This window comes from Ictalurus punctatus, chromosome 1 (genome assembly GCF_001660625.3).
Source record: "Ictalurus punctatus breed USDA103 chromosome 1, Coco_2.0, whole genome shotgun sequence".
Lineage (NCBI taxonomy): Eukaryota > Metazoa > Chordata > Actinopteri > Siluriformes > Ictaluridae > Ictalurus > Ictalurus punctatus.
Genome location: NC_030416.2, coordinates 21,950,745 through 21,977,197, shown reverse-complemented (window position 1 = coordinate 21,977,197; position 26,453 = coordinate 21,950,745). Strand labels below are relative to the sequence as shown.

General features: G+C 39.2%; 1 protein-coding gene across 11 annotated transcripts in view; it reads right to left on the bottom strand.

Annotated features, from left to right (window-relative positions):
- Positions 1-8,171: 8,171 nt before the first annotated feature.
- Positions 8,172-26,453, bottom strand: part of ptprub (protein tyrosine phosphatase receptor type Ub) — a 254,294-nt gene continuing 236,012 nt past the window's right edge. For all 11 annotated transcript variants that reach the window (XM_017475677.3, XM_017475705.3, XM_017475713.3 and 8 more), the window contains 8 exons: positions 25,089-25,243; positions 24,692-24,827; positions 24,050-24,199; positions 17,844-18,158; positions 16,786-16,911; positions 13,239-13,396; positions 12,478-12,613; positions 8,172-12,249 (listed from right to left, as the gene is read on the bottom strand). In XM_017475677.3, the coding sequence (XP_017331166.1) occupies positions 12,187-12,249; positions 12,478-12,613; positions 13,239-13,396; positions 16,786-16,911; positions 17,844-18,158; positions 24,050-24,199; positions 24,692-24,827; positions 25,089-25,243 (1,239 nt within the window). In that variant the 3' untranslated portion in view covers positions 8,172-12,186. The remainder of the gene's footprint in view (positions 12,250-12,477; positions 12,614-13,238; positions 13,397-16,785; positions 16,912-17,843; positions 18,159-24,049; positions 24,200-24,691; positions 24,828-25,088; positions 25,244-26,453) is intronic.

Below are 26,453 nucleotides of genomic sequence, written 5' to 3'. Positions count from 1 at the left end.
GGCTCATCCCGCAGCATCCCCATCTTTCTGGACCATGCAAGCTGGCCGGACTCGATTTCTGGTGGCTGGGCTCTTCTTCTGCCGTTGGCAGCAGTGTTTCTTGGCTGATGGCTCAGAGAACCCAGGCCAATCCTGACCAAGCAGTAACGGCACTGGAAGCTCTGGAATCAGGCCAATGAGTAGCGGCCAGTTGCCAGCTGTGAGTATACCAAACCTTCCACGGCAGGGACCTCCCGGATGTCTCTGTGAATGCAAGACACTGAGAGGACACCCATAGGTTCAGGCAGCAGGCCTAGGGCTGTCGGGCAGACCAGGGTAACAGTGCTCCCTGGATCTAAGAGGGTAGTGATGGGCTGGCCGTTCATCCTTAGGGTTGTGATTGTGGCTGTGTACTTGTGGTCAGTTTAGATGTAGAAGAATCAGCAACAATATATCAGAGGCTAAGGATATATTGTTACTATCTCAAATAGTTAAGCAGTTATACAATACATTCCTGACAGGTTTTAGGATTTGCGGTACAGAGACATATGATTCTTATGCAAGGAGGAGTTAAACCACTGAGTAGCAGTTTTCTTTTGTTTGAAATTAACCTCTGGTAAATAATGGGGTACAACTTTTAATGTTATGTTTGAAAATTATGATATATGGAGACAGACTAAGAAAACATATTTTTAAAGCTCTATTAGTTAATACATTATGTTACTCTTCATAGTGTACTGTAAGTGCCATTTTTGTTCCATGGTTGATTTAAACATTTGGAACAAATACTGTCTATTTCATTTAATATTGTTCTTTATCTTTCCAGTTAAGGTGTCTTTTTAATATATATTTTATTGACTTGTTTATGTTTCAGAAAGCTTAAAGGCCATAAACCTAAAGCCTAATTATGGGAAAGTGAACCCACACCCTCACCCACATGATTTATATTGTCAATAAAACATCACTACACATGAAACTATGTAACTGAATACAGGCACATCCACCACATTATTTAACAATTAGTGAACAATAATCAATAATTTTGTGTTCTTAATGTTTTACAGCCTACTCAAATACAGCCCACTTACTACCATTCATGCTTTCAGTGTTGTGTGCTTTAAAAAAAAAAACTTTCTGAATTTATTCTTAACTAACTTTAAATTGGCACAGCAGTGCACAGCAAAATATTATATTGAAATAGTCCAAAAAGGATCAATACCAGGTGATTCGATAAACCAAACTAAATAATAACTAGGACACATGGTATACATACAATGTATCACAAAAGGTTTGTGGACACCTGACCATCACACCCATACGTGGTGTATATGATGTCTTTGTATGCTGTAGAATTACAATTTCCCTTCACCAAAATTAAGAGGCCTAAATGTGTTCCAGCATGACAATGCCCCTGCGCAAAAAGTAATGTGCATGGAGACAAGGTTGGAGTGGAAGAACTTTAGTGGCCTGCACACAGCCCTGACCACAACCCCACTGAACATGTTTGGCATTCATTGTAAAGTGAACTACTTCCCAGTCCTACTCACCCAACATTAGTGCCTGACATCACCCTTGTGGTTGAATAGGCAAATTCCCACAGCCATGCTCCAAAATCTAGTTGAAAGCCTTCCCAGTAGAGTGGAAGTTATTATTAACATCAAAAGGGACTCCTCTAGATTGAGATGTTCTTAAAGCACATATGTGTGTGATGTGTCCACAAACATTGGGCCATGCTCATAGTGTATGAACATGTGCAATCAAAATACAAGACAAAATGGTTGTACATGTTTCTGCAAAACTGCATCATTGATGAATCTGAATTACAGTTTTATGTAATCATTGTGAGGTTCTTGTCAAGATTAGTTAATTAAGGCAGTAATTAAAAGGAAAGCTATACACTGTATGGTCTTTCTTTTGCTACTCTTTGAAAGCACACTGTGTCATTTAAGTCCATCCATGCCTTATTTCCCCACCATCTGCCTCTGTGAAGCCCACTGAAGGGGGCACAAATAATACCACCAATCCTCCATTTGATCATCTTGAACTGCTTACTGATTTTAATGCCAGAATGGAATGTAATCAGTGGCTGAACTTACAGGAAAAGGTCATGACTGTTGGCTGTTCCACTGCTAATGCTTCGAACTTCTGTAATTAGCATTTAACAAACTTTTGATTGGCACAGCAGTGCACAGGGAACCCCATGAGATCTGTGAGCACAAACATTAGCACAAACAACAATCATGACCTTTTTCCCATGATTTCAGCAAACTACCCTGACCAGGCCCATTTAACTTCTTATTCATCATTCTCAAAAAAGTGGGGCACCACCAGCAAAGTGCTTATCTGGTGTCTTGATTAATTAATGATTGTGGATTACATGCAACCAGATCAGGGAAGAAATGTAAAAATTTCAACAGTCTTACATTTATGCATTCAGTCAGGGAAATTAGTCAGCCCCTGATTTATATGACAAGTGGGTTTTATCATCTTCAAAATTAATCTAGGTCACAGGGAGTGGATATAGGCTAATAATGAAGGCTTTCACAACTCATTAGTCAGTTCTGCTGATTGAGAGACAGAATAAAGCAATGGTTGTTTTAAAAAAAAAACTGCATAGAATACATGTGCAAATAATTAACAATTTTTCTGTGAAGTGACACACAAGTATATCTTAACTGCATATTCCTGCATAAGTAAGAAATAGGAATTGTTTCTATCACCTATTGGCAAATACTATGCTCAGGGCAAAACTTACAGCTACAAATGCTGAGATATGCCATGTTTTCACATGGTATGACCACCATATTATTTCTTTATATGTGACATACTTTTCTAATATACAGATTAAAGTGTCTAATATACATATTAAAATGTGCTTTAATGGAAAGGATAAGCTCCAAGGAAAATATATCCTTTTATTCCAAGATGTTAACATGGTCTATATCACAAATGTTCTTACACTGAATATTGAACAACCTTTCATTTGACATTTTTCAAAATTTGAAAACTATCTGTTTATTTCAAGTATTAAATTAAATCAAATCAAATCGCTGTCTCAGAATGTTGGACCCCACTGTATTTTATAAAGATCTAGACCAGCTAAATAATAGGCGAATATTTTGTCATTCCAAAATGGCTTTTGAAAATGGTTCCTACCTGGAGGGATTTGTCATATCAGGTGATATGGAAGGGATCCACATCTGCTAAATACAGACTCTCCACTAGTGTGCAACAAAGCTCAACGTTAGGTCCTCTTCTGTTCTCAATCTATACCCACTCTCTCAGTGAGGTCATATGCTATCTCCTACACATATATTCTCTCCTTTCCTTTTTGAGACACTCATATTTTTGGATCTCAGCATATCTGGAAGACATCACATCATGGACTGTAACTCTGGGATAGTCCTGGACAACAACTATTCTTGCCTCAAACAGCTAAACTGCAGGTTTCTCCAGTAACACTTTCTATGAAGCCCATGCTTATAATGAATTATAGCCCCAATTATAATTATTTATAAGCAAGTATTAATGATCTATAAACATATTTATAACAACACATAAAGCTACATTTATATTATTGTTATAATTACTTATAAGTGATACACTAGCTTTTTCAATGCCCATGCTGATAATGCATTATACACCAATTTATAAGTATTAATTAGTCAGTCTTGTAGTTCCATTAATGTATTCATAAAAATGCAAGATGCATTTTTATAATTTTATAATATTGTAGCATATTATAACTTACAATTAGTATTTATAAGGCAGCACAACTCCATTATCAACAACCATATAAAATAATTCACTTACTGGACATAGAAATAAATCTGCATTACTAATAAGTCATTATAACTACAATATAATAACATTATAAAAATGCAGCCTGCATTTTTATGAATACATTAATGGAACCATAAGACTGACTAATTAATACTTAGAAACTGGTGCATTATGAGCATTGGCATTGAAAAGCAAGTGTATGACTTATAAGTAATTATAACAATAATATAAAGGTCTTTGCGTCATTATAAATATGTTTATAGAGCAGTAATACTTGCTTATAAATAATTATAACTAGAGCTATAATTCATTATAAGCATGGGCTTCATAGAAAGTGTTACCGTTTCTCCTTTATAACACCAGGAGGATCCAGACATTTCTATCCACAGAGGCCACTCAGGTGCATTAGGGTCATCAAGGTCAGCATCAAGGTCATTCTTTGTCCTGGTACCCAGATGGTGAAATGAACTCCTCTTGTCTGTCTTCAAAGACTCAAGACCTCTCCCTTCACCTAGCACTTTGTTTATCTATTTTTTTTGGGGAAAAAATCCTTGTCTTGAATTTTCTTTTCATACTGTACTAACCTCCTTGACATGGTTTTAAGACTGATAGTATTCTTAGTACCTGACCTAGTGAACTAGCATGAGCAAAAGCACTTCTGTAAGTTACTCTGGATAAGGGAGTCTGCCAAATGCTGTAATTGTAAATGTATATGAAAATGTCTGGTCTTTTAATATTTATAAATGATTATAGAAATATAATGCATGTTTACACTTACCAAACACTTTATTAGGAACACTCGCAAACCTACTCATTCATGCAATTATCTAATCAGGCAATCATGTGGCAGCAGTGAAATACATAAATCATGCAGATATGGGCCAGCAGGTTCAGGTAATGTTCATATCAACCATCAGAATGGGAGAAAATGGGATATCAGTGATTTTGACTGTGCAAAATTGTTGGTGCCAGATGGGCTTCTTTGAGTATATCTATAATTGCTAATCTCCTGGAATTTTCATACACAACAGTCTCTAGAGTTTACTCAGAATGGTGCAATAGAGAAAAACATCCAGTGAGTGGCAGTTCTACAGATGCAAATGCCTAGTTGATGAGAGAGGTCAACGGATAATGGCTAGAGTGGTTCTAGCTGACAGAAAAGCTACAGTAACTCAGATAAACACTCTGTACAATTGTGTTGAACTGAAAAGCATGTCAGAATGTAAAACACATTGATGCTTGAGGCAGATTGGCTACAACAGCAGAAGACCATGTTGGGTTGCACTTCTGTCAGCCAAGAACAGAAAACTGAGGCTCTCATGGGCACAGGCTCACAGATTTGCAGCATGAAAGTGCACCTGAAAAATCTATAAGAATTGTGTGATGCAATTATGTCAACATGGACCAGAATCTCAAAGGAACGTTTCCAACATCTTGTGGAATCCATGCCATGAGGTATTGAGGCTGTTTTGAGAGCCAGTATTAGTATAATAAAATGCTCAGTAAGTGTGTATCCAAAGCCATATCAACCTGCAGTTCTTGTTTGGGTTCCCACTCAAGCCAAGCATAGTTGAGTGTAGCCAGTACTTGGATGGGAGACCTTCCGGGGAAAACTAAGGTTGCTGCTGGAAGTGGTATTAGGAAGGCCATCAGGGGGGTGCTCACCCTGTGGTGTGTGTGGGGTGTATTGCTCCAGTATAGTGATGGGAAAACAGCACTGTCTTTCAGATGAACATTAAACTGAGGTCCTGACTCTCTGGGGTCATTAAAAATCTCAGGACACTTCTCGTAAAGAGTAGTGGTATAACCCCTGGTGTTCTGGCAAAATATACCCAATGGCCCTTATCTATCATGGCTGCCTAATAATGTCCATCCCTGATTTGGCTACATCATTCTCCATTCCACCAATAGCTGGAGTGTGATGGGTGTTCTGATGCACTATGGCTGCCATCGCATCATCCAGGTGGATGCTACACACTGGTGGTGGTTGAGGAGATTTCCCCCATAAAATGTAATAGCGCTTTGTCTAGTGTCTGGAAAAGCACTATATAAATGATAATGAGTCTTTATTTATCATATATACATATGCACAGGGGCGCACGGTGGCTTAGTGGTTAGCACACCTCCAGGGTCCGGGGTTCGATTCCCGCCGGGGCCATGTGTGTGCGGAGTTTGCATGTTCTCCCCGTTCTGCGGGGGTTTCCTCCCCCAGTCCAAAGACATGCATGGTAGGCTGATTGGCGTGTCTAAAGTGCTCGTAGTGTATGAATGGGTGTGTGAGTGTGTATGTGGTTGTGCACTACGATGGACTGGCACCCTGTCCAGGGTGTACCCAGCATTGTGCCCGATGCTCCCTGGGATAGGCTCCAGGTTCCCCTGCGACCCTGAAGAAGGAGTAAGAGGTAGAAGATGGATGGATGGATGGATGGACATATGCACAGTGCATATGCATGTGAAATTCTTTTCTTCACATACCCCAACATGTCAGGAAGCCGGAGTCTGTAATTAACTAATTAGTTAGTTAATTAGTAATTATTTAGGTAATTACTTAATTAGTAATTGTAACTAAATAATAACTAGCCATGCTATTGAAACAATTATCTCAAGCCAGCTTCTTAGCTTCTATTTAATCTTATAAACAATGGAGGAAAATATGTAAAAAAAAAATAAAAAAAAAGAAAGATATAGAATTTTGCCAAATGTCTACAAAAATTTGTTCTTTATCCAATGTTTCAGCAAATTCCATAAACATTTTTTTTTTGCAAAACTTGAGAAAGTTTTCCAGGAAAACTCTTTCCAGGCAGTTTCATATGCATGAAGTAAAACCTCGAAAGCATCAGGTGAGTCAAGCATATCTTTTCCAGATAAAGAAACAAAACAGATGGTCCAGGTCTAAAGCTCACACAGTGAACCATTTCTCTTAACAGGTTGGGAGGAAAAACTGATAAATGAAAAGAAAAAAGATGGAAAGGAATTCATTCATGTGTCCGCTACATGGCAATATCAGCACCTCAGCTTTGTGCAGGCTGGAACAGGATGTTTCCTCAGCCCACGCACACACGGTCCAGATAAGAGGTGCATTTGAGCAGCTGCAGAACTGATGACCTGCACAGGAACATCCAGCCATTTGGCTTTTCTGCTTTACCGCGCACCGAACTGCAGTGCCAAAAAACCTTCTACTTGATCCATGCACCAGCAGCTACCCAGATCTCCTGAACACCAAAGGGTTTGCTCAGTGCATGTGCATGTTTGTGTTGGAACAGTATGTGCACACATTCAGCAAGTTGCATACACATACATATTTGTCTTGCATTGATACATTTACTCTACAGAATAGTGACAGAAATTTGCTATTGAGATGAGAGAAAAGAATAGCTGCATGAAAGCAGAGACAGGATGAAAGATGGGAGCCAATGGCTATGACCTCTCCAAGGTGAGAGATTAGGATCTGCAAATGCTGATTAGCAGGGTGTCTAAAAGAGCACAAAAAAGAAAGCATGAGTAGAAAGAGGCTGTCTGCTGACCTCATGTGTCACTATGTCATCAAGAATGGATTGTTATCACACTTATAATTCCTTTTTATACCCTATAACTGATTACTGGTTTATTTGATGCAATCATTAATTTTCACATGCATGAAACTGCATCTCTAAACTTATAAGAGAATGCAAATGATGCACATTGCAGAATACAATTTTTTTTTTCCCCTGTTCATTTTTTGGCAGTCACACATTTTCACAACAAAGTGTCACAATTTCACAGATTAATTCACATGTGAATAACAAACTACAATGCCACATCACTGTCTTTGGTATTTCAAGGCTCTAAAAAGAGATTCAAAACCTGAAAGCTGGATCAAAGAATGGTCAAATAAGATCTTTAAGTCCTTTATAGAATGTGAACAGAAGAAAATTGGGAGACTTGTGCTCTGGAAGTGTTAGAGGACGCTGACAGAGGGAGTCTTGTTCTCTAATTAATCAGGCAAGTTGTTCCCCTTAAACACTGGATCACTTTGCGGGCCTACTCAATTATTCAGACACACAATGGCTACAGATTACTATGTGCACAGAGAGGGGGAAATCTGCATGTGTTACGGCTGGTAGCCACAGCAGAGGAGGAATAGAAGAAAGGTGGAGAGAGGATAAAAAAATCTTTTACAGAAGGTCTTGTTCTACAGTAGGTCATGGGCATATTCATAATACAAGCACAGCCCTCACCCACTGTTTCTTTCCATGCAGGACATTCATGACATATGTCCTACAGAGCTGGTTCTGACATGAGAGGCAATATATATAGCTGTGATTATTATTTGTGTCAAATTAATTCCAAATACAAATGTTAATAAAAACGTAAATTATGTCCATTGTAGAATCTTTTATTCATCTCCTTTTAAAGACAACCCCCCCCCCCCCCCCCCCCCCCAACCCCCAAAACTGTGTGTCATGTCAGCTTCCATGTCCCATTGCAAACCCACTAATACATGGTCAAAAACACAATATTCTTTTCAGTCCTTTCAGCACCATACACAAACACTTACAAAAAGAAGAAAAAGAATTATAACAACATGGAAAAAAAACTGCCCAAAGGCTGTTTCCATATCAGACTAGATGGCAAAAGTCCACTGTTTTTCCACGCTGTCTGAATAAGCACACTGGAGTATTGAACAACATGCTGTACAAAAGAACAAATGAAATGGAAAATATGTCTAAAATACTGCATGAGAGACAGAATGAAAGAATTCAGTGTTATGTTGTCTGGGATGACTACAGGTGGGTTTCATGGAGGGGCTTTAGGTGGCTCTTGTTTGAGCTCCACAGCAGGCGATATATGCACCATATAATTTGGTGGCACATTAATGAATCAAAAGGTAATATACTGTACAGTACAATACATTCAACTTTTTTTAGTATTTACTTTTAAATGTGGCCAAGCATGTATTGGTTTATTCACATACTATTCACATTAACAAATATACATCCATATGTACACATAATGTTCTTTTCCAGTATGAGGGTCCAGGCACTTTCTCACAAAGTTCAGGGTAGTAAAAGAATATACAGTTTATTGAAATTCTCTGGATCAGCCCTCAATAACTCTTTCCTATTATAAACTGTTCCATCTGTCAGACCATTCAGTGGATTCCCTTGACTCTCTAAACCAGCTTGTTGGCTTGGAATTTTGGACTGTGCTGGATGCCATTGGCTAGAGAGACCGTCACTCAGAAGCTCAACATCTGGGATGACATATGCACAGCTATAAAAATGGCAAAGCAGCTGCACTAAAATCTTGTGTGTGTTTTTTATGACAATTAACCTGATGAATCTCCAATATGACATGTTTAGCAGCTCTGCAGTTAGAGAATTATTTGAGAGGTATGTGATTTTCAGATGAGATTGGGTTGTATGTTATGGAAATGTGTGTGAATTAAATCGATCATTATACAGTATGTATATTGTATTAGGCTATATAAATGTATATTAGAATTAATTATAGTGAACAAAAAATTCTGATTATAAACAGTCAGTCAATAAAATAAATGAAAAATAAAACTGATATTACTTGTTCATTTATCATTTACTACCCCCTATATTTTCAACTTCTGACTTTTACTATTTTATTGATTCTAGTATCTTTCATCATTTATCTATTGTCCATTAAACTAATTCAACATTTACTACTCTCCTTACCACTTTTTTAGGATAATGAGACCGATGTGTCCAAACCTACCACTTGTTAAATGGGGCTTGAATCTGATATTGATGGTTAATGCAGAATAGAGCAATTGAAAGTGTTCTTGTTAATCATCCTATTGATTTGAATGGAATCTGCAGTGTCTAGATTACCCTATGCTCTTATTAATGCCAAAATAATTTTAAAACGACATCTCAAATGTTTTCAGAAATGATTTACAAACCAAGTCAAACTGACATTATAACATGCTGTGGGATTACTAACAATATTTTCATTTTCATCTGTATGTAGCCTGTACATATATGAAGGACTATAGTACTAAAGCACAGTACTAGATTTCATATAGTTACCACAAGTGGACAATCTATTCTAGTTCAGATGGATTTGGCTTCAGCTGTGGCTCAACACAATCAGAGTTGTGCAACAAATTGTGCGCTTTAATAATGCTGTGGGAAAGCAGTTACATTGCAAATATTACTTTCCCTATTCCATTTTCCCACATTACCTGATTTTGCACGAACAACTATCAAAGTACAGCTTTCTGATATTCCATGGCATTAAAAAGCAGTACAATTCATGTAGATATAGATGTCTGGCTGTATGATTTTAGAGTTTTATTCTCCCACATTCCTGCTGAAAAATCCAGCTTGATCTAACCAGCTACTGGTTGCCAAAACACAGAATCGAGCTGGTCAAACTGGTACACCATCTTTTCCAGCTGGAAAATGATGTTAAGAAGGAAACTGAGTTTCTGAGTCACCCCTACTAATACTACATTGGAATATTAGGGAAATAACTCAACAGTAAGGCAATTAGAAAATCTCAAACATTTACTTATCGACTAAATTAATGAAGCAAATAAAGAATCTGAAATAACATTTCAGCTGGCAAAGGTGGCCTATCAGTTTCATGAGCTTGGCCTACATCTGGCAGCTGGTAACTTATCAGATTAAAATAGATTTTTCAACAAGGATTTGTGACTTTTTTTTAAACTGACCTTCCTAAAATACACTGACCCAGCATGAGTCTCATTGATATTTAATATCGCTTTAATAAGGGGGTACTATTTCTAGACTATAATACTCAAGCAATGCTTGTGCACAATGATTGGCTAATGATTAAATTTGCGTGGCAAATAAGACAGGCTCCTCTCATTACCATATAAGCAGTAAATGATAAATTGAAGAATAATATACATTAATTTTATTGACTGTTTGAAACTGGAAATAACCATTGGAAATAATTATTAGAAATCAATATTTGTATTCAGACTGTACAGTATGTATGTATATATGTATGGATGGATGGATGGTGAAGTGGGTCAGCAGGGTCACCAGCTGAAACTGCAAATTAAAGGGATATTTTAACATATCTTAAGTCCAAGATGCTGCATCAGTTGAACACCTAGACAGCCATATTTAGCCAAAGGTCCACAACACTGCTAAACAGTAACCAATTGACAAATACAAGTCAGAGTGAAGATAAATGGTTAGAAGTCAACACTTGTTGACTTCCCATGTATCAATCTACCCCTGTCTTTCCAGTTTAGGTTTGCCCTTGTTGCAGCCTCTTAATGCAACTGTAAATCTCCAGTATCGCTTCTCTTGTTCAGCTATTTGAGGGCAAATGTCAGAGTCAACCTGTAAATTTTGTCTGATGATACTGACTATTAATGCATTCTCTCTGCATACATAAAATAGATTAGCGCCTTAGACGTCAAACAGAACATCTGCAGACGTTAATTCTATGTACAAGTGAGAAAAGCAAAAGAAAAATTGAGCAAATGCATGATATTAAAGCCATCAAATTTATGACTGCTCTCTTTATAGTCAGTGACATTGAATTTTGTATTGCAGGAAATAACAGACTCTGTCTTTTTGTACTCATAGATCAATATAATGCATTCTTATTGGTCCAATTATAGATGGTCCAACCAGGTACAATACTAGGATTGTATAATGCAGTAAAGACACCTTATTACAAAATGGATGTCCAAGGCTCTTTAGTGAAGAAGCAGCCATAGTGATGCACTGTTAACTGAAGTAATGAAGAGTTGGCTGCAGATTCAATGTTCAGGTAACGGAGAGAGAGTTTTCGTATTTGCGTGTGTGTGTGTGTGTGTGTGTGTGTGTGTGTGTGTGTGTGTGTGTGTGTGTGTGTGTGTGTGTGTGTGTGTGTGTGTGTGTGTTTGCCCCTTCTTTATCTTACATGCCATGGCTCAGATGTCTCACTCTAGTATACTGTACTGCACATATGGAGAACACATCCAAGCAACACACCTTTCTTTTCCTCAGTCCAGCCAACTAGGGACACTTCCTGTCTTTGAGCATTCCCAGCACAGTATGGAACAGAACACTGGTCATACTCTCAGGAAGTGAAGTCAAAACACACTTGCACTCTGGGTATCTGGGTTGGCTTTGAGTTATTTTGAGTGGATTGCTCACAGCTCAGGGGACAACAGGAGGGGAAAAGATGCTGACAAAACACTAAACCACAAACAACTAGGAGATGGATGGTCCACCACATCTAGACATTCCGGGGCGAAAAAGGCGAAAGGTTCTGCTCACATGTTTATTTTCTGTTCTTCCCCTCCTAGGAAAGAATTTTGATGTGAGCGAGCTGACAAAAGAGAAAGGGAGAGAGATGGAAAGAGAGCTCAGAGATAGAGAGAATAAAGAAAGTGAATCTGCCAGCAGTCCTCCTCTGTACTTAGAGGACAGTTGAGATATGTTGCTATCTGAGGTCCATGCACTCCAAATATTCCATCACCAGGTCATAACAGAAGCGGTACTGCTCCTAGGGGAGTTACACACACAGAAAATATTGATGAGTCAGTGTTGTGCCGCAAATAACAGTAAATCTGGTAAAAGAAAAATCTAATGTTTTATGTTATGCTTTTTTTCAATTTTCCCTAACTTGTGGATAAGTGAATTAAACATATTTGCTCTTATTTAACAAGGTAAAAGTTGATAGTGATTAAGAGGTCTGCTGAGTTTGCTCAGTCTCACGGTTTCTGTCACCTACCAATGACTCCACCATGTTGGGTTTGGCGTTTCGCAGTGTTTTAGCGGCATAGAACACATCCACCATGCTCTGGTACTGGATCATCTCCATCAGAATAGTACATGCACAAAATGTGCCACTACGCCCACCTCCATTACTGTGCACACCAACAAAAATATATAGCAAATGTAAACCATACAGATATGCATGCAGTGAATGATTACACAAGATTGCAGTAAGCATAATAACATGTACTGTATGTATGCACTGAGATACGATTTAAATCAGTGGCTGCCAATATCCTTTTTCCATTTGGCATCTTACATTTCTATCCAAATGTCCTGAACAAACAGCATTCAGTAGACTAGTGGAAAAGACTAGAGGTGCGGTTGTAGACCGATGAGGTGATGGTGGTGTAATCAATCACAGTCATAGTCTTGGCAGCTCTGGATACACTGCTGAGGGAGGCTACTGTATTCTGTATTAGAACATAATTGATTTCATCTCCATAATCTCTTTCCCCCTGCTTTTCTGGGCAGAGGATGAAAAGTAGCACATGCCTGTAGGCGCAAACAACTCTTTCTCCCCAGGGACATTTGTTTATATGCATATGTGAGTACCTCGACTGCATGTGTGTATGTGGAGGGAATTTCTGTTTGAGGTTTTATGACAATAACTATGTGTGTATGTGTGTGTGTGTTTTAGTAACTAGCTGGTTCCATTACAATTGAAAAGTAGAAGCTGTTCACAGCAAACCCTGTGTGTGCATGTGTGTTACTCACAGGCAGTGGACCACAGTGCGACCATCGCCGCATTCTCTTTGCCACTTCTGCACATGGGCAAGCAGGTTAAGGAAGGCCTTCTTGGAGTCAGGAACATCACGATACGCTGACCAGCGCAGGAACTGGAATTGGCACACCACCAGATGACCCTCCTGTAACTAACCATAGACAAGAGAAATGGGCTGTAATATATCATCTCTTATAAATTTGTGGGTCATTTTATGAGTATGTATACAGGAGCCCAGAGCTATTTCCCATGTAAAGCTCCCGGGAATGCAGAGTCAGCAGGGTGTGAGCTGTGATGAATGAGTCCATAGGGAAGAACAACGCTGGAGAAAGACACACATGCTCTGATTTACTCAGTCCTCTGCCCCAAAACACAAGCGGTATTAATTGTGGCACCCCAAGATCCTACCACTGGAAACCTAGCCCATCAATATGGGCACACTGACTATTCCTCAATGAGCTGATGGAAAAACAGTTTCAGCAATTTTGTAACAAAGAGAGGAGGTTAGATAAGACAAAAAAGGCAGAAAGGCAGTACTTATTCTAGACACTGCAAAGTGGAAGTTCCTATTAGCTTTACACATGTATATATTAAGTATGTGTAAAAACTGTCTGTCCTGTGGGTGTCTATACTTAATCACCAGGTGAATGTACCTTCATTTTAGGTACATTTTAGGGGCTAAAACACTGCCTTTGTGCCTTTAAGGGTACATTTACAATGAAAGTACCTATTTGGCCATTCATTTTTGCTTCAAGCTTTTCTAAGGTAAAAAAGAAAAACAAACAAACAAGAGGAAATGCAAAGTATGTGTACTGGGAGGTGTGACTGTATGTATGTATATGAGGAGGTACAGAGCAAGACCGTGACTCAGTGTGGTCCTAAAATGCCTTTTTAATATGTCTGCCATTAACATTCAATTTTCTGTGGCTGTAGCTCATGATGTAAACTGCACCTAGGACCATTTACTAAGTGCACTCTGTGAGTGGTGCAAATTGCAGTTTAAAAGCCACTGTAAAATGGTGGAAATGGTCAACCACAGAGTCATCAAAAAGCTTGGGACTTTAAAAGAAATGTAAGTTCAGTAGTGAAAAAATCTGTTAATAAATGAAGTTCTTATTACATGAAGACTCTTGTGTCAGAAGCAGTAAACTGTGTATGGGAAATTAATACAACTGACAGGTTTTATGACAGCTGGGTACACAATAATCTCCTTTTTTTATTTACAAAAATGTGTAATTAAGACTGTATTCTATTTTTATGTGGTTGAATGCAGGTTCTGTAACATTTGAAAACTAGCAATGTCAATAAATACAGTTTTGTTTGCAGTTCCTTGTCAGTTGTAATGAATTTGATGTCCGATCTACATAATTACTTACAATGGAGAAGCAGTATTATAACACATAGTTTGACTGAAATAGAGTCATATTATAACACATTTTGTCATAAATAAATCGTGGTCACTAGAATAGCAAAAAAATCCATTTTGGCAGTTAAAACATATTAATGGCAAACATGCACCTAGCAACAAGCCCTGACCCCACCCACCAGAAAAGCGCTACATAAATGTAGAGTATATCACAAAAGTGAGTATACTCCTCACATTTTTGTAAATATTTGATTATATCTTTTAATGTGACAACACTGAAGAAATGACACGTTGCTGCAATGTAAAGTAGTGAGTGTACAGCTTGTGTAACAGTGTAAATTTGCTGTCCCCTCAAAATAACTCAACACACAGCCATTGTCTAAACCACTGCCTTGAGAAAGAAGCTGAGGGTGAAGGTGATGGACTGGCCAAGCATGTCTCCAGACCTAAACCCTATTGAGCATCTGTGGGGCATCCTCAAACGGAAGGTGGAGGAGTACAAGGTCTCCAACATCCACTAGATCCGTGATGTTGTCATGGAGGAGTGTAAGAGGACTCCAATGGCAACCCGTGACGCTCTGGTGAACTAAATGCCCAAGAGGGTTAAGGCAGTGCTGGAAAATAATGGTGGCCAAACAAAATATTGACACTTTGGGCCCAATTTAGACATTTTCACTTAGGGGTGTACTCACTTTTGTTGCCAGCGGTTTAGACATTAATGGCTGTGTGTTGAGTTATTTTGAGGGGGCAGCAAATTTACACTGTTACACAAGCTGTACACTCACTACTTTACATTGCAGCAAAGTGTCATTTCTTCAGTGTTGTCACATTAAAAGATATAATCAAATATTTACAAAAAGGTGAGGGGTGCACTCACTTTTGTGAGATACTGTAACTGTAACAATGCTCATAGGCCTACTGCTCTGAGGAACATACATGGCATTTAGTGTAGAAACATTTCCACCTAGCTTGGGGAAGAGGATAAAATAGGCAAAATTGTCTACCACTAATTTCGGAATACTTAGCACATCAAATGAAATACGTAAATCAACTACACTTGACTTCTCCACCCATTTCTTGTGCTGACATTCCACTTTCTGTGCAATCCTCCCAAACTGTATTTATACATGGAAATGTATATCAACTGAAAAACAAAGACAAAACGCCTTGCACATCTGGCCCTCGAAGGCTGAGTAGTGGTCTGTCTCTAAGCTGGTGTGACAATGTGAGATGTGTGGAGGTGTTGAGGATGACAGCCAGATATACTGTATCACATGACAAGGTGTGTCGCTAATCTGGCACTTGTCATTCAGACAGTTAGAAAGGCTCTGACGGACAATGGACAACTCCAGACTGACCTATTCCTTATCTCACCTCCTATATCACACAAACAAACACACACACAAAGATTCTCACCACCCCTTTTACATCTTCCTGACAAATTCATACCATATGTGCATGCTTGCTCACTATCTATTTTGTCTGTGTTGAGAGCCATGCCAATTTCTTTTTTGTTATTCCCTGCACTTCCTGTTTCTCATTTACCATATTATAGCCTCGGTAAAAACAGTATGGTTTACGAACACTTCAGGCAGGAAATGCAGAAAGAGTATCTTTGATACACCTGCTGGATGGAGAGCGCTATGATGCGCCCCTGGGAAAACAGAAGAAGATAGTCTCTTTCTCAGTGATGAGCTGGGGCATATTGAAAAGTTTGACCTTTTGTGGATTTCGTGCTTGCTTCTGCGTGGCTCATGGTAGGCATGAAAAATGTTTATTTAGAACATATTATAGCCATTGTAGATGCACTTCCCATGGTAAATATGAAATAATATCTGTGGGTAATTACTGTCTAATCATTGATGAATGAATTGTTCATTTTCATGCAATTATTACATTAATCAATATTTTCTCAAGTGGAAAGTTCAGATGAAGCAAACATGATGAGGTTTTTCTACCATTTTGTCTTATTTATTGGTGTAAAATAAGCAACTGGAAGAGATATGAACAAATTTTACTGCAATGCCAGTGCCACGGCTTATATCAAGCACTCATAGTTATTTTCATGAAATCTCATAAAGAACCATTAACAAGTCCCTTTTTTGTTTTTTTTAAGCTACATAGTTGACATTTACATGAGCATGTGTTTACAGTGTCTATAGGTTGAGACTCACCCGTGACACATTTGTAACCCGGAACAGACGCGTGATGATATCTTCATCAGCAGACATGGAGAGAAACTCTACCTGCATGGGGCCATATTGCTGGAGACCAGGCTCGGGCCAATATTGCACACAAGGCTACAGAGAAAGAGAAAGAAGAGACAGAAAGAATAAAAGAGGACACAAAACAAAACAATTTTTGACAAGCGTCTAGAATCTATTTGTAGAGAGGAATTGTTTTTTGAAGGTCAAGTGCCACTCAAGCAAAATGCTTATATCTAGAGTCATATCTAGAACAGAAAGAGAGAAACAGAACAGAACAGAAAGAGAGAAACAGCAAATCAGTTCTGTAACAGAAGAAATTTCAGAAGCATCAGGCCAATAAATAGTACAATAAGCAGTTGAAAAAGTATTCAAATGCCTGTAGGGCTTGTAGTCTAATGAGACACAGTGAATGAGACAGAAAGAGAAAGAAAGGAGGGGTAGACAGGTCTTAATGAGATGACAGAGTAGAAAGAGAGATAATACATGGATTACTGTCCTCAGAGACTGAACGGTATTAAAATTGTGATACTGGCAACCAAAGAAGCAACTATTAATACAAAAGGACTGCAGAGAGAAAGGGATGAAGGAAGAATGATACAGAGGGAAAGGAACTGAGCAAGGGGGAAATAGCCAAAGAAACAGAAGAAAGAGTGTGACTTGGAGGCAAAAACAAAGTAGGAAAGAGAATGAGATACAGTATAAAAAAAAGATGAAGAAAGAAAGCAAGAGAAGGCTATAAGCCTTAAGCCATTCAAGTGTAAAATGAAGTGAATGGGAGACTGAATGACACAAAGCAAATGGCTCAGTAAGAACACACACTAAGACTAGAAGACTCTAGCAATTAGAGCAAACAATGGAAAACTCCATCTGGAGCAGGAGTAAAACCCCTAACAACATTTTAGTCAGATGAGAGCAGGTCTTAAACACTCCACCAATTGGGTGGCAGACTCTGCATGTAGCCTAATGCCCGTGCTTCCTTAAAGGTGGTGCATCCTTCTCAGTATTTCCATGTTAGAGGAACTCACCCAGGCAGAGTTTGACTGGTTCAGCTGGTTGAGCATGACAATGGAGGTGCATCCATAGTCAAACACCAGCCTCCAGAAGTCGGTGGTTGTGCCAGGCAGAGGATGGGGCGTCACTATGAAGGCTGCTGGTCGATGGAAGCTGTCAGTGAGAGCAGCATTGATGTAGTTGTTACTATCACCCTCTGTGGTAACCAGGAAAGCAAGAGCACGGTCTGGCGGCAAAACATCCATGCTGCGATTCCTCTCACGGTTCCGTGGTAATAGTGCGATGCTGCACTCCTCCACATCCAGGTGAGGTGTTACAGAGTTCAATGTCTGCAGAGGGACACGAGCACTCACATCAACCGCACAGGTACAGTATACTGTACCCTCTGACAAATTATACTGTGTATGAATTCACTTCATTACTTGTTTATGACTTTGGTTCATCTTTGTCTGACAGGTTTGTGAATTTGCAGTTTTTTTTTTATGGCTGAGAATTGAAAATAAATGATTAATATGTCTGGGAGAGGAAAGTACAGAGATGGGAACGGCAGTGATAATAAAATATGGAGAGGAAAAATGAAGATGGCTAGATGTACACATGGGGAAACACATAGACTAAGAGCTAACAGACAATGAGGGTGGAGAAAGAAAATAAATGAAAATGAAAAAGAAAGCAGAACCTTGATGGGAAAAGCAGCAATACAGAGAGGACGAGAGCAGCTCATTGCCACTGGGGCGATTAGCTTGATTTACACTTCACACAAGCCGCATCGTGCATCTGGCCTCTGCAGATGGGGCCTCACGCTAACTGCAGCTTTCTGATTTGACTTTAAAAAGCATTTCACTTCACTCATAAACAGCACAGCTGAAATTATTGAACAAAAACTGGAAATCAGGCCAGCTTCATACATAATGAATAGGAACGTTACGATTTCATCAGAAAATGTACCACTAAAATGGGAACACTGCTTACCTAGGGTCTGTGTGCAAATTCCTGCCTGCTGTTGATGTGGAGAAAGCAATACTCTACTCTCTATGAACAGTGTAAATACAAGAAAATATTAATAGAAAACCTATGTAATGAAATAAATTCACCAACTGCACAGCAAAACATGTGCACAAATTCAGAGTGATATGGACGATGCCAGTGTGAGTGCTAGAGAGATAGCATTATTGGATCAAAGCATGTACAACACCCTGCCATCAAACAGTAGTCAGTCCTCTTATCCAACATGTTCCTGTGCCTGTCCCCTCTATTAGAACCAGAAAGCACACAGTGATAATTGCACTATAATTCATATGGAGTACAGTAATGCAAGATGCACTTTTAGAGGTAAATGGAAAGAACAACGAGGAGTACTGATTTTTAGGGCTGCATAAATTTTTATATATATATATATATATATATATATATATATATATATATATATATATATATATATATATATATATATATATATAAATAAAAAAAACATTAGTAGTGTTTGCGTTCTTAAATGTCAATCTAGATTTCTGCATTGAAAGAAGTGATAGTATATAAGCACCAGCATTATTCCCTGAAGTGAAATTGGTAAAAGCCTAACAAAGATTTGGCAAGTACTCTTACCTGTTCATGTACTACAATCTGGAAAATATCTACAGTATAATATTAATAGTATAATTAACCAACCCCAAGCCTTAAATCATTCTCTCTTCAAAGGCATTTTAGCACACTTTCACATGAACATAAACTTTACAGCAAATATTCCTTACTCTTTTATACGAGGGACCATAAGTTATTGGAAAATTCATACTGACAACCACGTAATTGGATGCTCAGTTTATTTTGGTCAACTGTGTGCTGTGACATCCTTATTTCCTGCCCAAGAAACCTCATAAAAGGTCTACGGTTGATTGTAGATGTGCAATTTGCACAAAGAGTCTGTTGCTCATCATAAAAATGAAAAAGGTGTCATTGCCAGTATATCAGGCAATAATAAGTCTTCAGGCCAGAATAAATTTGAGACATTAACAGTGTCAAAATCAGCTGTTTGACTGTCCTCTCAATGCTGTACAGCTTCACAAATAGTTTTTGAATTGCATACAACACTGTCCACCATTCTGGACACAAATAATGTTGTTCCTTGCATTAACATGACAATGATTTTTATCTACAGAAAATGTAACATTCTGTAACTCAGTAGCTGACTTTCTGCAGTTCACCCTCATGTGTTTTGTTCACACAGCAAGTAAAATTTAAATGTATTTTTTTATGGTCCTCATAACATTCACATTACAAATTTGTGAAGAGAAGGAGGGAGGGGCCAGGCTGTGAGGATGCACACCTGGCACTGAGTGATCTAATCAGCGGGACAGAGAGTTAAAGCAGCTGGAAGTGCCAGGGGAGAGAGGGAGATGCATATGTGCTTTATGTTTGAGTACTGTTTGTGTGTTTCTGTAGCGTTTTATGTTCTGTTTATGATTAAATATTACATTTACATTCAGCCAGTTCCCATCTCCTCCTTGCCTGTCTTTGAAGTGTTACAGTGGTGCCGAAACCCGGGTAGGAAGAGGGACACGCTGTCGGAGAGCCCTCGCCACTGTGAGAGGATTGCGGCGCTAAAGAGGCGGTGGTGCTGGAGCGGTTGCCATGCATGAAGGAGGAGTTGCTGCTGTCTGCCATGAGGCGGAGGACCCGCTGCCATCCACCAGGGAGGCGGAGGTACGGCTGACATCTGCCTGAAATAGGTAGCCGTAGTTGCCCGCCAGGAAGTCTAGTGCCATTGCCCAGCGTTGTGGGGGATCGATCCCAGCGAGGCAAGGACCAGATAACAGCGTCTCTGGTGACCAGGCAACCAGTTTTGTTTTTCTCTCTGCTCTCTCTCCCTCTTGCTGTCTCTTGCAGAGAGAGATGCATTTGTGCTGTATGTTTGAGTTCTGTTTGTATGTTTCTGTTGTGTTTTATGTTCTGTTTATGATTAAATATTACTTTTACATTAAACCTATTCCCGCCTCCTCCTTTCCTGTCTTTACAGTGGTGCCAAAGCCCAGGATTCAGAGAAAGACACCATCATGGAGTCCTCACCGCTGGCAAACCTCTACACATCCCTCGCCAGCCTAAACCAGACCCAACAAGAGGCCCTCCTCCAGCTGTGCAATGACCAAGAACAGCAGATCAAACAGGGCCTGAGGCAGCAGGCTGGTTTTCCAGCCCCACTTCACCCTCACCAAGATGGGACAGCAGGATGACCCAGAGGCCTTTTTGGAGCTGTATGAGCACTTTGTGGTGGTGTGGGGCTGGCTCAGGGGTCAGTGGGCAGCCCGTCTGTTGCTGCTCCTGTCCAGCTAAGCCCAGCTCACGGCCCAGCACCTACTGATCGCTAACATGCTGGAGTACCCGGACCTGAAACGGATGATTTTGCAGCACGTCCGCCAAACCACAGAACAGCACTGTCAGCACTTCCGGTCGCTGACCTTCCGTGAGCTCAGCTGCCCATTTGCATTTGTTCAGAAGCTCCGGGACACTTCTGGTTGCTGGCTGAGAGACACGATGCCGAGGATGTGATCAACCTTGTTCGATGCCTGACTTCTGGAAGGGACAGTGGAGTGGAACCAGTGCCACTGTCCACCATCGCTCAACGAGGTGGTCCAGCTGGCAGAGGACCACTGGCGGCATATCCGGGGGCAGCCAACCCCCTCCCTTCTTCCTCTCTCTCTCTCTCACACCCTCCTTCCCCGTCCCTGCACCACAGAGATTGGGGCCAATTCCCCTCAAACCTGTGCCCCAAACCCATACTTTCCCTCCTCCTCCCTCTTCCCTTGTGTCTGTCACCTCTCTCTCCCAGGTGGGTGAATCCGAGCCCGCAGGTGTGGGAGTAATGCTTGGGCCAGTGTGCTGCCATTGCAGGGAGCCTGGGCATTTCCAGAACCGATACCACATGATGGAGGTGGGAGTGTTGGTCCAGATCCCAAACATGCCACAGGCAGCCCCCGATCAAGCCGGGACGTACCACATTCCAGTGAGGGGGGTACATGCCACGCATTGGTGGATTTGGGCTGTAACCAGACCTCAATTCACCCATGCTTGGTTCAAGGGGAGGCATTGGGAAATCCACGTTTGGTGAGGTGTGCATCCTCAGATCCTGGGCCCTCCCTCCTCCTTGTCACAAAATTATAAGTAAACAAAATAGATGTGTCTGTTTGGATTGTAGTCACATTCTCTCATTTTATCCGCATGATTAGAAGCAGAAGATTCGATGTTAAGAATTTGAATGTGATTTTTATGCCCTTGAAAACCTAAATATGTCCCAAAATCTAATTTAAAATCAGAATTGCAACCACACATGAATGTGACTTGAATATGATTTGGAAAAAAAAAAGTCAGATGGTAGAAAATGCAGAAAAAAAGAAATTCAGATAATGTAGAAAAGAGAAAGTTAGATATTCCTTTCGGAAAGCCATAAAGAAAGACACACACACACACACACACACACACACACACACAAACATTATATATATATATTGTGTTATTGTGTGTCTATGTGCAAGTCACTAAAAGCTAAATGTATGAGACATTATTAGGCAGTACAAAAGCGAGTTCCACAAATATGTGCTTAGCAGAATTCTTCAAATTATTTATATTTCTGCTCTTTGTGTAAATGTTATATAAATACCCATCTGCAGACTGCAGACTTCAGCTCAGGCTCAGATATGATTGCAAAGTGCATGGACAATTTTCACAAATATTGGTGAATCATAATGAAGGAGTTCTTGGATCAAAGCTCTGAATAATAATTTCCTAGCAAATCAGCCACCTTGTACCTTTTACAAAAGCTTGGACATCGAGCATTTACCATTCCACACTGCAATGCACATAAAACACAGCCCAATAGTATAAAATGAATATGCAATTGCATGCATTAGTAATGAACCAAATAGCTGTCCTGTCTCTTTACACATGCACTTGTTGCAGGCTACATCATCACTGAAGTGCAAACATTCAGTTCTGTTTATATAGTGCTTTTTATATTAGACATCCCCTATTGAGCCCAACAGTGACAAGAAAAAACCCCAAAACTGCCGAGATGGTAAGTGAAAGAAAATGTGGGAAGAGGGGAGACTTAACAGAGAAAAACCATCACCAAATAGTGAAAAAATCATTGTGCATAGTTCAACTCTCACTAAATCTCTAATTTACAGCAGACAAATGATAATCTAACTATGGCTCCCTTATTTACATTGATACTCACAGCATTTAGTATACTGTCCTTATACAGAGCGGCCTTATAGAAGTGCTTTGAAAAATTCTAGCTCTTTAGGTCAGGGAATGAGAATACCATTTAGCTAAAAGACTACTGGAAGGGATCAGTACAACATTAAAGAAAGCACAGAAGACAAGGGAGATTTTTTTTTTAAAGTCAATATAACACTTTTCTACCAAGTTAGGTCTTTAGTCTTCATTTGAAGTTTGCCTTACTTAACATGTGGCTTGTAATAGTGAGTAACAATAAAAATAAACTAACACAAATTTAAATTCTCAGGACACCTCTTAGGGCTGTCCTCAAGGAATAACTGGGCGGGTTGTTGAGTATGATAATTCATCACTTTTTGCATGTCCTTGCCAGATTAGTCCCAGTTGACATTTATTAAAAAATGCAGCATCACTGAGCAGTGATTTCCACTTGTTTGATTAATCTCACTTTGATTGTATTTGATCGATGAATATTAGCATATAGGCTAATGTCTGAATTTAGTGCATATTAACAACATCAAATCCCTTTAAAAGTTGTATTTAAAAAATTCAGTATATTAAGCATTTGAACATTAATAAGCCTATCATTTTAACCCTCCAAAGACAGGGTGTGCAAGTATAATAGCACAAATGCTGTATTATGATATTTTATAGAGAACACAGATAATTTTTCAGATTTTTTTATATTAATAATTTTTCAGATTTATTTTTATTTATTTAAGCATACTACATAAATTTAGGCCAAAAGACTTCATACGCAATATATTTACTCACTACATAGGAAATGACTTTTTATCAGTGAAATTGTTCTGTTTACAATAATTTATATTTAATTTAATATATTAACATAATATAACAATTTTCTAATTAACTATATCTTAAAATGCAGAAAGAAATCAGACTGATTGAAGCCTGTGTGCCATACTAAGGTCATCTACAAGGTAAATTGGGGGCACTCTGTTTTTGAGGATACATAAAGCATTTTGCTGACCTGGAACTCTTCTCGTAGCTGTGAGGAGTTGCTCTGGGAGTCAACCCTTAGCAACTCCTTATATGTGAGCGCAAACTCGTTTACTGGTATAGCTGTCTCTCCACATAGGCATGCTTCCAGGATGGCATCATGAATGAATATGTACTGCTCCTGCAACAGAGAGGAAAAGAGAAAGGGAGAAAGTGTAAAAGTGGGTATACGGACAGTAAAAACTGCTTGCAATATATAGCCTGATTAAAGTTAATAAATGCTGTTGGACAGAATGATTCTACAGTAACTTCTTAGTAAAGGAAACATTTGCTACATGCAGCCAAATTGCATGAGTATGCATGAAGACAAATTGCTCTAAACAAAGATACTTTCAGAATTGATCAAATGAAAGAGTCTAGTAAATGTTTACAAATGTAAAAAATAAATAAATAAATAAATGTTGGATTTACATAATAAAGTTTGGATATGTAAATAGAGAGTGGTCTAAAGAAAGACATGCATGCACAAGGTAGATGGTTGCAGTGAAGGTTTTTGTCATTGGGTTTGTAAACGTTCAAACTTTTAAAACATGCTCTAAAGTCGAACACTGATTATTCACTGCTTAAACATGACAAGAACCTTTTTCCTTGTGTGTGTGTTTGTGTGTGTGACCTCTGTCTGGATCATGTTGATGCGGCGGGAACAGAGAGTTTTCACACAGTTGTAGATGTCCACCACTCCCTCACACTCCGCCATGTCCAACATGACATCCAGCACAATGTAGCAGCCTGTCCTGCCAGCTCCCATACTGCAACATACACACAAACAGAGTTTAGCGGTGATGCATTACTAAATACATACCTTTCCTTTACACATCAGCAGATTGTATGATGTTGTCACATTAACATTTTTCCAAAACCTGACCTGCTTTGTGTGGTAGAGTTACAGAAATTTCTCTCTATCCAAAGAATTGCCCAGGTCAAGGTCACCACAGCATGTGTGCTAAGCACGAGTATAATGCTGAGCATGTTGACAAACAGGTATTTGTGACAAACAGGTATTTGTGTACCTGCAGTGGACCACCACAGGGCCGGCATCAGCTGGTGTAGAGGCTTTGACACGGCGGATGAAGGCCAGCAGGCCTGTGGCATGGTATGGAACTCCATGCTCTGGCCATGACATAAAGTGGAACTGCTGCACCTCATGCTTAGCTGAGTAACCCCTCTGAAAACGCATAGCACAAAGGCAATATTTACAAAAGAAATTTCTCAAAATACAGACTCAAACAACATGGGTAGTTACATTTGATTTTCTGAGCAGCCTATTCAGATTAATAAAATGACTTGCATGTAGTTCTTGCATCTGAGTAACACATCTAAGTGATGTTAGAGATGTTTTTTTTCCACCACTCCCTTTAAAAACAAGCACTTTCCTTTAATCCTGAAATAATTGGGAGATAGAAAATATGAAGAGATAGATAATGTTTTTTTTTTTTTTTGCTGTCAAAATACAATGTAACATGAAAGCAGACAATTTAAATTTAAAATTAATTTAATACTAATATGACTATAGAGTAGTATATTGCAGAGTAGTATACTGCCAGTGCATTGTTTCAGTAATAGTCCTATATCAATACTGCTAAAGAAATTTGAAGTTGAAGGTCAAAATCATGTGTTACTGAGACAAACACAACATTATACAGTACAAGATTATTATTCTGTAATTAGGACCAAATATTTATATTATTCATTGTAATACGCATAGTAGGTATATATGTTATATAACCCAATGTAATATAGATCAGGTTACATTCTACATTGCTCTAATTGGAGTGTGTGTTTACTACCTTTTTGTCATTAAAATCTTGTTTACAAAATGTAATATACGCAAACCTAAAGAATTTGTTCTAGTGATGAACTCTGAGATCTCCTCACAGAGCGCAGTTATCTATCTCTGCTTTAAATCTGATTGATTATACACAATGTGGAAAATTAGGGCTCAGAGATGAAATTATAAGCTTAGTGGCATATTTGTGGGTGTGGCCAGTAAGTACATCATTACTCTCAACAGCCATACCCAATCCCAGCCAATTTAAATAAACAGAAGTGCTGTGTGACAGTGACGCAGTAATGCTCTTTGTGCTGCTGTCACATACACACCTCTCAGTCACTCTGATTGACATACAGACCCAATGTGTGCTCGTACAGCACGCATAAAAGTCCTCTATAACTCTTTACCTACACACAGCAGCATAAGGAAGGGAGTGAGTCAGAGAAGATGAAGATTTGCTAAACCCAGTTAATTCCTCTATATTCACTTCTATCCAGCCCTCAGTCCTGTCATAGGTGCAGGTACAGAAAGCCTGCACATGTGTGTGTGCACACTTTAGTGTGTGTTTAGTGTGGGTGTAGGATCGTGGTTCTTCTGTAGATAG